Here is a 13,547-nt window from a genome sequence, read left to right as displayed (position 1 = left end):
ACGTTTTTCAATTCTCTAGTAGTTTTTACGTCAACGTCAACCCTTTTGACAAGTAATCATATGCGGAATTTTTAATTTTTATTAATTAAATGCGAAACTACAATTTTATATTTATTTCAGTTATTCATCAAAATTAGGTTAAACTCAAACAAAATTAGTATGACTGAATAGGTATTTTCAATACCTTTCAAACGAGGTATCACTTGCTATAAGGTCCCATTTAAAATTATCTGTCACAGTGGCGCTGTAAAGTTATATGTCATAATTACGTCACCTGTCATGACTAGTTAAGAAGCTTACGTCCGTTTATTTCCTCCCTCAAAATTTCACTATTATAGATATAACCGTTCAAAAGATACGACGGGGGTACGGACTTTTGACTAGCACTGCATAAATATGTGGTGGATTTGACAAATATTCAAAATATCTCGATAAAATCTGGCTTTTCGAGAAAGTACTACGAGGCAAAAAAGTTTTTAAAACATTGTGTTTAACTAATGGAAGCACAATAATAATTTAATTGGAACGTACACAAAAGTTGGGGGGGCGTTTAAGGGAACAAAACCCCCATAAAAATTTTATGGGGTGCACAAATTTCACTATAATTTTTTTAAGATGTTCCTGCCATAAGAATGCGACATGTCCATTTTCAATAAAAATCTCTAATAGTTTTCGATATATTGGAAAAAATTGATTTTTATTTGGTAACTTCAAACGGCTGTAACTTTTTTTATGTGCACATGTGTACTAAGGTGAGTTATGTAAGTTAAATTAACCTATGTATTTTTGATCCCAGAATCTGTGGTATAATTTATGACTAATCTTTTCGGGGCACCATGTATATTATTTATGTATTTATTCGCATATTGAAAACCTTTTACTTCAAACAACTTCATTTTTGACAAGGAAAAAGCAATTAAAACATATTATAAAATAGGCAAATTATGCATTTAAAAACATAATTAAACAAATTAAGAGTTAATAAAGACATTTTTAATTATACTTAGGTACTTAGCATTAATTGTTCTGTATGTATATAATACTAATAGTATACCAGGTTCACAATTATAGTGCCTATACTTATGCATAATTGTGGTAAACGATAAACCAAGCAATAAACACAGCGAGGGTTTAAGAAACTTTGAACTTTTAAAAGGACCGTGCTAAGTCTAAGGACAGTACGAATTGTATACAAGATATCCCGATTTATATAGAAAATTAGAGTTATTGTCATTACCAATTTTTATATAAAAAAAAGGTACATGAACATACAAATTTGAAGAACTAAAGCATAATATGGAATTCTTAGAATTTAAAACCTTCAAAATTCCCAGAATTATTTAATTATGATGTAAGTCTGTCCTGATTACAAATTTTCAATAATAGAAGATTTATAAGGTGGGATTATTTGTATTACTTTACCATCATTTTTAAGAGGCCATTAGGATCATGAAGGCACTATAATATAATTTGTGAACTTTCTCTACAAAAAACACATCATTTTGTCGTGTCTCACAGGCATGAAACAGATCAATTCCAGTTTATTACTAACGGATTATTTGTTACAAATTTTTTTTTTTATAAATATCTATCCCAGTATTAAAAAAGGCGAAGGATAATAATCAATAAACTATTAAGAATTAATGTTATTGAACGTATTGCTACATTACTGTCCAAATATTTACGAAAACAGTTTAATGAATATAACTCAAATAGTGGAAATGTTCGAAAAGCAGCACAGTTTTTACCAAAATACATAGATTCACCATAGGTGTGGTTTTTTGAGATTAAAAAAAATTAACAGAATGATCCAACAAAAAACAGTAAAGGTAGCATTCCGTAACCAGAGACAGCCGACAGATAGACGAGACCGAAACACCAAATGAACTGTCGCTCCTTATAACGTGCGTCTATACTTCAGTATATCAGATGTAGAAAAGGTTGTATATTGGCTTCGAAACTATTGTTTAAAAGGTTACTAGAAGCAGAAGAGGAAGATGATATATTACATGTGTCAAATGAAAAGATGAAGGTGTATAAATTCTATAGGTAGGTATCTAAAACGAGGCATGAAGAAGGCTTTTACATTTTCCAGGACGATGACATCGTTTTAAGATTCCACTTGAGTATCAAATAGTACTGGGCTCTGAATCATTAACTCCATTAGCAATTGGTCTTCCTCATCAGTAAATTTTATTTCGGACGTTATTATTTTTAATAAAAAACCATGTAAAAATAGGTACCACAACAGGAGTGTCGCGCAGCGACCGACTTCACCGCTGCTCTTGTACGAGACCGAGGAGACACAGACAATAAGACTATGAGACAATCGACAGTAGTTTGTCGCGTGTCTCGGTCGCAGGCTACAGATCGACCCTGATATAATTGCATTGGGAGCAGACGTGGAGAGACCACAATCGGTCTCGCCTATCTGTCGCTTATCGCGGTCTCCTGTCTCGGAAGCTTGTTGCGGAATGGTACCTTTACAATAAGGTAAGGAGCTCAAACAAGCAATCAATATAGCAGGTCTTGCAGATATAGAAAACATCCAAAACCAACGTGATCTAGAAGCAAATATACTTGCTACGATTCCTCATTCACTTTTAACTTAACTATTGCCTTTATACAAATTAATTAAAATATTAAAGGATAAAGGAGTTGATAGTCAAGATGTACGGTCTTGCAGATATAGAAAACATCCAAAACCAACGTGATCTAGAAGCAAATATACTTGCTACGATTCCTCATTCACTTTTAACTTAACTATTGCCTTTATACAAATTAATTAAAATATTAAAGGATAAAGGAGTTAATAGTCAAGATGTACGAATCATAGAAAAATTATACTGGCGCCAAACAGCGACAGCTTGCATAAATGGAAAAATCAACAGAAATATGCAAAATACAAAGAGGTGTCAGACAGGGTTGTATACTGTCCCCACTGTTATTCAATTTATATTCAGATAGAATATTTAAGGAAGCGCTGCATAATTTGGAATGTGGTGTAAAGGTTAATGGAATTCTGATAAATACAATAAGATATGCAGACGATACAGCTATTTTAAGTGATGATATGAATGGATTACAACATCTTTTAAGAGGATGGGTACGTATTTTCGGCTGCAATGCTATTCAAATGGGGATTCATTGTTTTCGAATCCTGAGAAAACTAATAAATATTTTTGAAAAATTTAAACGCAGAATGAAAGATTACGTTATTAGCGAGGGCCGAAAGTCCCTGAGAACTTCTATAATGTTTATTTTAATAAGTTACAGGGGTGAAAAACTAAGAGAAAATTTAGTGTGATTTTTAATTTTAAATATCTCATTCAAAATAAGCTTTGTATTTATTCTAAGGGACCTTCGGCCCTCGGTAATAATTTAGTCTTTTATTCTGCGTTTACATTTTTCAAAAATATTTATTGGTTTTTTCAGGATTCGAAAAAAATGAATACAATGTCCGTGGTAATATTTTCCAAATCTATCTTCGTCTTACGACGCACTCAGTCGAATAGAATATTGTCAGTCAGACTTTGACAATCAGTGACAATTTTAAATATTTGACATGGCATCGGAAATATTTTGAGTTGTTGATTAAATAATATTGATATATAGTGTATTTGATAAATAATTGATTTAAGACGTGAACTTAATAAAAAGTTATTTATTGTGTATTATTTGTGGAAGATCCAAGCAGAGAATACATCAGGATAATATATTCTGTGATCCAAGTATTTTGTTGTTAAAGATGTTCAAAATTGTAAGCGTTCCATGACAACAATATATTATTAAGAAATCACTTTAACACTTTTCCTCTTTTCTCGATTGAGTATTAGTTTTTGTTGTACATATAAATTATTACAATCACTGAATACATAGTTAGTGAAAAAATTATCACATTTATTAACTGAATTAATAATTTGCAATTATACAAATAACAGTTATCCAAGAACATTCAAAAGCCATCTCTTTAAGTTAATGATGACATTTTCAAGTAGAATGACATTCTAGTAATGTTTACATATCCATACCAGTGTGAATTTTACTACACGTAATTTGCCGTGTAAAGACACTAAAAGTAGGGATAGCCGTAAAATATTTGCGAAATATGTACCGATGGCCTTAAATGCCATTGACACAGTGGGAAGAGAGTTTCGCCTAAACATAAACTGTTCAAAAACAAAATACATGGTATTTAGCCATTTGGCCCATCAAGATTCACGGTTATATGTTGATGGTCATATAATTCAAAGAGTACCCAGTTTTAAATATCTTGGTTGCCATATTACTGAACAACTAGATCCAGATAAAGAGATAAAATGTAGAATCGAGATAGCCCGCACTACATTTTTAAAAATGAGGTCATTCTTCTGTAATGATAACTTGCAACTTCAACTTCGAAAGAGCATGCTTAAATGTTACATCTGGTCAGTCCTCTTATACGGTGTCGAAGCATGGACATTAAAAATATCCACCATTAATCGTTTGGAGGCCTTTGAAATGTGGCTGCACAGACTTATACTGAAAATACCATGGACGGCTATGCTGATAAATGTGGCAGTCCTTAAGAGAGCAAATGCTGCCCGCGAGCTGCTTGATAACATCAAATATAGAAAGCTGGCCTATTTTGGACACGTAGTAAGGGGAGACCGGTATAATATTCTTCAACTTATTATGATGAGTAAAATCGAAGGACGGAGAGGAATTGGTAGAAAGCAGGCCTCTTGGTGGAAGAATATCCGGGAGTGGACGGGAATAAAGAAAGCAGAACACCTATTTAGAATAGCTCGAGACAGAGACAGTTTGGCCATGTTAATCGCCAACGTCAAGGGGACTTGATAGGGCACGTTAAGAAGAAGAAGATTGCCTTTATTACGTTTTGCAGAATGCGTATTTCTACAATGACTTTAAACTGCTTCACACTGTATTCTGCCATTATAGCCAACTCATTTGGTTAGTATTATCACTCATCGGACGAACTTTCCATTTTTCGAGCATGGACAATGGATATGTATGTTCCCTTAAAATTAATCTTTTAAGGTCGACCTCGTGTCCTCATAATTTTATATTTTATCACAAATATTATGTAATATGTATAAAGGTTTTTGTAACCAAAAATATGGCTACTTTCAACTAATATTAAGAGATCACTGAGGATGGATTGCTCAGGCTCAGACTTCCACGCAGGTAGGCAGGTCGACTCTGCCTGAATATTAGTACCTTGGGTAAAACCATGAGGTGCCATGAGTAATAATAGGCGGTTGAAGCGTAGCACTGACCCTGTTAGCTTCCTTGTATACTGTAGGCCCTAGAGATAGCAGACTATTCTGCTATAATCCCAAAGCCACGTTCGTGGTATAAACCGGGAGACTATTATTATTTATAATCCATTTGGATGATTTTTTAAATTCATTCGTAAAAAGAATAAAGCATCATAGATAAGAAGTTTTTTACTTCATTGCAAGTTTAAATATATTATTATATTCGCCTTTATATTGTCGATAATATTAACTGTAAACTTCTCTGTTTCAGCAATGGACGTCGACAACAACTAGGTTCAAACGCATTAGCCAGGTAAAATAAATTAGATTATATGTAGATTATACATCAAACTGTAAATACATCAGAAATGCTTAATACTAATATTTTTGTATTTTATTGCTTTTCTTCAATGAATCTTTCAAATATTGTTCCTCATAATCGGTACGTGGCCAAATTAACTGTTTTGCTTAATATCTTGTCTTGTAGTTTCTAAACCCCATTTTATATAATTCGTCTTACTTTTCGTCTAATACACCCCAGGTCGCCATAGCACCATCCTTATCCAAGGAGACTTCCATTTTCTCTTTTATTTTTAATGTTGTCTCTAGATATACACTCACCGGCAAAATTAACCGCCCACCCTGTTTCTTTCAATTTGAAGGAATTATCAATATTGGACCACGATTTATGATTTATGACAGATACGGTGAAAACTACCTTGGATGAAAATAAAACAATACCTAAACTTAAACGCCAGTCTCAATAGGAGCAAGAATAGGATATTACCTCCGAATTCTATCCTACTGCATGGATTATAATGAAATTTTAGGCCTAGCCTCCACTTATCTCCTAATTCAAAGTCTACCCTATGCCGATGTGTGCTTTTATCTTGGGGGTGGTTACCACCCCCTCTTAGGGGTGGAAAATTTTTTGGTTAAAATTACCACGGAATTCGATAAAGAACCTAATTCTAAGCAAAAACTGCCCTATAATTTTTTTTTGAAAACTCAATACTTTTTGAGATATTCGTGGTTGAAAATTGGCCATTTTCATTGAAACATAATACCTTTTCGAACGGTTTTTTTGCGAATACCTTAAAAACTATGCATCTAACTAAAAAAACTATATTAAACATTTTTGTAGGCTATAAAAAAACAAAGAGACACTTGCCTTCATAAATCTTCTAGTTATAATACAAAAAGAGATATTGGAAATTGCTGTATTCAACTCGAAATAACAGAGAAACGGTCGATTTTAGGTGTATAATGCTACCACTACCTTTTGTAGTGCTTGAATAGACCTTTAAAATGAGCTATATTAAAGGCCCATTACATTAAAACTAAGCTAGATATGCTGCAATCAAAATTGATAACTAATGTATGAAAAAATGAGAAGTAATTTTAACCCCCATCCACCAAAATGTAAATGCATCGTTTTCCTTCCACAATACCTTTTATTACAGTGTTATTTCTATGTTCAAAAAGTTGGACGGGTTTAAAATGAATGTATTTTGAAAAAAAAGATCAAATTATAGAGGGCATTTTTAAATTTTCTTAAAAATCTTCCTTTTTCTCCATGTAACTTGAAAATGATAAGAGATACAGTAATGAAAAATAAAAAGGAAATTTTTATCTGAAAAAGCCCTACATTTTTGTGTGGTATCTTTTTTCGTATCTCTTATCTTTTTCGAGTTACATGGAGGAAAAGGAAGATTTTTAAGAAAATTTAAAAATGCGCTCTGTAAATTTGATCTTAATTTTTTCAAAAACAATTCATTTTAATCCAGTCCAACTTTTTGAACATAGGTATAGTTCGTCCGCTATAACTTTTCCCATGCGTGACGATTCATTTTCAAACAAATTAAGTCAAAACATAATGTGAAACGTACGCCACTGTGTGTAGTATAATATAGTATACAGTATACAAAATGTATATACACATCGACGTTCCTTTCACTTTATGTTTTGACTTAATTTGTTTGAAAATGAATCGTGACGCATGGGAAAAGTTATAGCGGAGGAACAATAGAAACACTATAATAAAAAGTATTGCAGAAGGAAAACGATGTATTTAAATTCAGATGGATGAGGGGTTAAATATACTTCTCAGTTCTTCTTAAAATACATTAGTCATCAACTTTTTTGCAGAATATCTCGCTTATTTGGAATGTAATCGACATTTAGTATTGCTCATTTTAAAGGTCTTTTCAAGCACTACAAAACTTACTAGTATCATTATACACCTAAAATCGACAGTTTCTCTGTTATTTCAACTTGAATACACCGATTTGAGCATGCAGCAAAAAACAAACTCTTCTTACCTACCATATCCCTCTTTTATTTTAACTGGAAGATTTATGAAGGAACGAATCTCTTTGTTTTTTTATAAACTACAGAAATATTTTATATGAAAAGCATATAGTTTTTTTGTTAGATGCATAGTTTTTAAGGTATTCGCAAAAATCCGTCCGAAAAGGTGTCATTTTTCAATGAAAATGGCCAATTTTCAACCACGAATAACTCAAAAACTATTGAGTTTTTAAAAAGTAATTATAGAACAGTTTTTGCTTAAAATTATGTTCTCTAGCCTCTTTCGTGGCTATTTTAACCAAAACATTTTTCACCCCCGAGAAGGGGTGGAAACCACTCCCAAGATAAAAGCGCACATCGGCATAGGGTAGACTGCGTTTCTTGAGCTATTCCCTACTTACTTTGAAAATATCAAGTAAATCGATTTAGTAGGATAGAATTCGGAGCCAAATACCCTCATTGACTGCCCTATTATTGAAAAAAAGATCGTTTATCAAGGAATGCTTAGCAAAAACCCAATGTTTTAAAATCTTCGGGGAAAATTCACACAAACATAATTTTGAAAATCATCGTCTAATTAAAAAATATATGAAAATTAATAACGGGTGTTGCCGCCTCTGGTCCTTAGACTTCTTGAAGTTGGTTCGGTAATTCATTCATGATATCTTGGATATCCGATTGGGGGATATTGTACCAATCCTCTACCGCAGCATTCTTGAGCTCTCCGAAGTATGTAGGAGCTAAACTACGATACGGGATGCTGTCAGACAATTTCAGGAGACAGGTTCATACACCCGCAGGCCAAGTCAAGGCCGACATCGATGCACTACAATTCTAAATAACTGCTTCATTGTCAGCAACGTGTTGAAAAATCGCTTTTGCACCTCTACTGAAGCTAGTACGCGTCTTTTTGAGCTAAAAAATGTGAGTGTAAGTGAACGTACCATTCGAAGAAGACTGGCAGAAAGAAATTTAAGAGCTTACCGTCTAGCTTGCGCCCCATAACACCGTAGAGCTGGACTTGGTTTTGCCTGAGAATATATGCTGATTTGACTATGGCGGAATGGAAGAACATACTGCTCTTAGATTAGAGCAGAATCCTCTGACCCTCTTCCGGGTCGGAAGAGGGTCTTACTGGTTTTAGTTGGTAGGCGGCTGGTCATGGGGGGCATGCGGGACGCACGGGCCATACTGTGGTTGGTGTGCCCTAGCGTGTTCTCCTTTCCTGTCCGAGTCTAACAGTACTAGGGACACCTTCCCTAGTCTGCTAAGAGCGTTCCACCTCAGTCCAAAAAAAAATGATTAGAGCAGAATAACTTTAAGAGATCCAGATGGCCGTTATCGTGTGTACAGGCGTCAAAATGAAAGGTTTGCTCCATGCATTATAACCGAAACAGTGACTTACCGAGGAGTATCAGTAAGGATTTGGGGAGGTATATCTTACAAAGCTCGTACGGATCTTATTGTGTTCGATAGTTCTTCTTTACGTGCCCTCTCCGCGACGAAGGTTGGCAATCATCATTGCTATTCTTACTTTTGATACTACGGCCCGAAAGAGTTCAGTTGAGCTGAACCATTCTCTGAGATTTTTCAGCAAGGACATTTTTCTTCTTCCTATGCTGCGTCTTCCTTGAATCTTTCCGTGCATTATTAATTTTAGGAGATCATATCTGTCACCACGTGTTATATGACCGAAGTATTGAAGTTTTCTTATTTTGATGGAATCCAGTATCTCCCTGCTGTTCTCTATTATTCTTAGTACTTCCTCATTGGTTATTCTGTCTGTCCAGGAGATTCTCAGCAATCTTCGATATGTCCGCATTTCAAATGCTTCCAATCTATTGAGACATTGTTTATTAAGAGTCCATGTCTCCACACCATACAAAAGAACAGAAAATACATAACATTTTAGTACTCGCTTTCTAAGATTTAGGCTGAGGTCTATACTACATAATATTTGTTTCATATTAGTGAATGCACTCCTAGCCTTTTCTATTCTAATTCTGATTTCTTTAGTATAATCGTTTGTTTCACTAATGTTTGTTTGTCCCTAAATAGTTATAATTCTTACGTGTAATTATTTACGTGTAGATTGATGTTTCTAATATTTTTCTTTGATATAACCATGAATTTTGTTTTCTTTAGTCTTTAAGTTTAGTGACAGACCAAATTCTTCACTCGTTGCAACAACCTTATCTAAAATTCTTTGTAGATCTGTAATAGTTTCTGCTATTAGTATTGTGTCATCAGCGTATCTAATTTCACATATGGGTAGGCCATTTATTTTTATGCCTCTTACTTCATCTTCTAAAGTAGTGGAACGCCCAAAAATACGTGGAAGAGGTTCTCCAAGACAATGTCATGCCTTTCCCATCGTTCATTGGTGAAAACTGTAGATTAATGCATGCTAAAACACGTTACCATACCGCAAGATTCACCCTGAGTACCTTAATGGGGTTGAGATTCAAGTTGTACCATGAACGACACGCAATCCCGACCTTAACCCAATGCTGCGGTAGAGGAGTGGCACAATATCCCCCAATCGGATATAAAAGATATCTTTAATGGAAAGCCGAACCTGCTCCATCAAGGCCTAAGTGTCAGAGGCGGCAACACCCATTATTAATACTCATAAATTATAGGTATTTGTTTTAATTTTCTTCAAAGATTTTTAAACATTGAATTTTTGCTAAGCATCCCTTGATAAACATTTTTTTTCAATGATTTTATTGTTTTCTTTTCCTCAAAAGGTAGTTTTCACCGTATCTGTCATAAAATGTAGCCCAAGATTGACAATTCCTGCAAATTGAAAGAAATACAGGGTGGGCGGTTAATCTCGCCGGTGAGTGTATATTGAAAAATCTGAGGGGGAGACAGCATCTCTGTTTTAACCCTTTAATAACAGTGAAACTTTACGTCATTCCACCTCTAGTTTGGTTTTGGCTGTGGTGTAAACACATAAGTTTTTGATTATTTTAATGATCTCAGTTTCGATATTTCTTTCTTCCAACGCTTTCTACGACTTTTTATGAGGCCCAGTGTCGTAGATCTTTTTTCAGTTCACCAAGAGTAAGTGAACTTGTTGGTTGAACACTGTCTTCTTTTCAACTACTTGGGTTACTTAGAAAAAGTAGTCAGTCGTAGACCTGCCTGTCTGTTCTTTGACTTCCATATTTCTATACTTCTCTTCAACCCGATAATTAAAGATCTTTTCATACAATCTGCTAATTGTCCCGATAGTAGAAATTCCACGGTAGTTATCGCGGTCATTTCCACTGCCTTTTTCATGGATTGTCAGATCCACTACTACTACTACTATCGGTTTACAGCGTTCTCCAACGCCTTCCGACTCCTAACCGCCATTCTTCTCTGTTTAACCGTAGACCAGGGCCCTGATTCTAATTCAAATTTCGACTCAAAACAGGTCGCAATCAATATGGCGACGTTGAATGTCCACATAATATGTGGAATAATTGAGAATGTCCACAATGTGAATTATCAACTCAATGAAAGATGAAAGGTAATAATCTGGGAAAATTAGGATAAAACAAGGAAAATTATGTACCAGCTATTTTATTGCTAGACATGCTGGAATCAAATCTTAAGATTTCATATATTAGTAATATAACTATGCAAAGTCCGCAGAAAGTGTGCTATTTGGTTTATAAACAAATTAGCGCTCCGAAATTTTTTTTTCAATTATTGCTCTGTAACTCAGAAGATTTTAACGTTAAACCAAAAACACTCACAAAAATTTGTACCAATTTTGTACCAAAAACACTCCCAATAATTTAATTCTGCACATAGATATTTTCTTCTAATTACCTTCGGCGGAAATTTTCCTCGGAAAATTCGGGTTTTCCAAACAAAATCTTTAATTTTCAACTAAAATTTTAGGGAAGTAATTATTTATCAATAATTAAATAACTTGGTGACATAAATCTTTTTTGTTATGAGTGTCTTAATGACATGAAAATTTGTATGTACAAAGAGGACCGGAATAAAAAGGTAATGGTTCAAAGATTGAAATCCTATTGTTTATAACTCTGTTGCAAATGCCGGTCAAATTTGACCGGTTATACCTGGAACCACTCCTCGCAATTCAATTTTTTTTCTTCTACACAGAAGCCGTGCCCTTTTCAACAGAGTTAATTTAATTTAATCTAATATTTTCTGAGGGGTTCTATTTGTTTATAAACCAAAAAAATTGTTTCTTTATAACATTCCTGAGACCGCTTAAATAGTCCAATTTTAATTCTGTAAAGTAAGTTGAATCGGTATAGTGCTTTTTTATACGAAAATCATAGTTATTCTGGTTATTATTTCGACCGAAATTTTTTAATTATTGCTAAACTATTGGTTAGGTTGTCGCCGGCCTCCTGATATATAATCTACTATAAAAAATCTTTCAAGTCACCAATTTATTTAATTATTGATAAATAATTACTTCCCTAAAATTTTAATTGAAAATTGCAGATTTTTTTTGGGAAAACTCGGATTTTCCGAGTAAAATTTTTGTTGAAGGAAATCGGAAAAAAATAACTTTGTGCAGAACTAAATTAGGGTGAATTTTTATTTGAGTGTTTTTGGTTTAAAGTAAAAATCTTAGGAGTTACAGAGCACAATAATTGAAAAAAAAAAAGAAGATTTAGGAGTGCTAATTTGCTTATAAATAAAATAACACACTTTCTGCCGACTTGTCATACCCCATATTACTAATATATGCAATCTTAAGATTCGATTTTAACAATAAAATAGCTGGTAAATAACTTTTCCCAAAAATGACATTTTTTCGATAATTTGCCCAGACTATCAGCAAACGTTGCGGTGGTTGCATAGCCAATAAATCCCATAAACAGGAGGACCAACCCAAATTCTGAGCAGTGTCAAAATGATAACGTTAATATCCCCAGTTGGAACTAATATCGAAATTAATAAGAATCGCTATAAATTGCGACTGTCATGGCGGGGTCGAAATTAAATTGCGACCTCGAAATGAATTAGAATCAGGCCCCTGGAGGGATTTCTCTTTCCTCTAGTTATTTTTCAATTTCCTCCCTCCAGCTTCTTCTCGGCCTTCCTCGTTTTCTTCTTCCTTGTCGGATCTAAAACTTCACAAACTGTAATTCTTAAAGACGATCCGGCTGTTCTCACATTTTTACTATTACCAGTGTTTATGAAGACAATGAAAATTATCAAAACGAGACAATATATTATACGGCGGAGCAGCACATTGAAAACCCGAGTTATGAAGAAGTAGTTAAAATAATAAACAAACTAAAAGATAAAGCGTCAGGAACACAGGAATTTCGGCAGAATTATTAAAGAATGGAGGATCCGAACTCTGGGGAAGAATTCATTACGTAATAACATTAATATGGACCAAGGAGCAAGTGCCGGAGGAATGGACAGTTGGCCTTATACAGCCAATTTATAAAAAAGAAGATAAGAGGAAATGCCAGAATTATAGGCTAATCACATTGCTAAATGTAATATACAAAATTATTCCTGGTATAATTTATCATAAATTGTTAGAATACTCCCAAAATATAATTGGTGATTATCAAAATGGATTCAGACCAAATAAAGCCACTACAGATAAAATATATTCATACTAATAACGATACAAGAAAAAGCTTATGAATACGACATAGAACTATATAATATGTATATAGATTTTAAACAAGCTTTTGATAGTGTGAAAAGAGACAAAATTCTGGAAGACCTTCGTAATCTAGGTACACCTAAGAAATATATCAGCTTCATAAAAATGAAGTTGCTGGGTTCAAAAGCCGCAGTCAGAGTAGATGGAGAACTGACTCCCCTATTGGCATCAACATGGGAGTGAGACAGGGAGACGCTCTATCAACCATTCTATTCAACTTAGATCTTGAGACAGTCATCAGAAAAACCAATGTAACCGGCCATATAAACTCCAAAACATTACAAATTACCGCATATGCAGACGATGTAGTT

The 13,547-nt window shown here is 34.0% G+C and overlaps 1 protein-coding gene across 2 annotated transcripts in view; it reads left to right on the top strand.

Annotated features, from left to right (window-relative positions):
• LOC126889381 (rab11 family-interacting protein 4) overlaps nt 1-13,547 on the top strand; it is a 330,965-nt gene that overhangs the window by 195,693 nt on the left and 121,725 nt on the right. For both annotated transcript variants that reach the window (XM_050657640.1, XM_050657639.1), the window contains exon 5: nt 5,533-5,574. In XM_050657640.1, the coding sequence (XP_050513597.1) occupies nt 5,533-5,574 (42 nt within the window). The remainder of the gene's footprint in view (nt 1-5,532; nt 5,575-13,547) is intronic.

The sequence above is a fragment of the Diabrotica virgifera genome, chromosome 8 (genome assembly GCF_917563875.1).
Source record: "Diabrotica virgifera virgifera chromosome 8, PGI_DIABVI_V3a".
Classification (NCBI taxonomy): Eukaryota; Metazoa; Arthropoda; class Insecta; order Coleoptera; family Chrysomelidae; genus Diabrotica; species Diabrotica virgifera.
The sequence above is the reverse complement of the archived record's forward strand: the minus strand, read 5'-3'. Positions and strand labels throughout refer to the sequence as shown.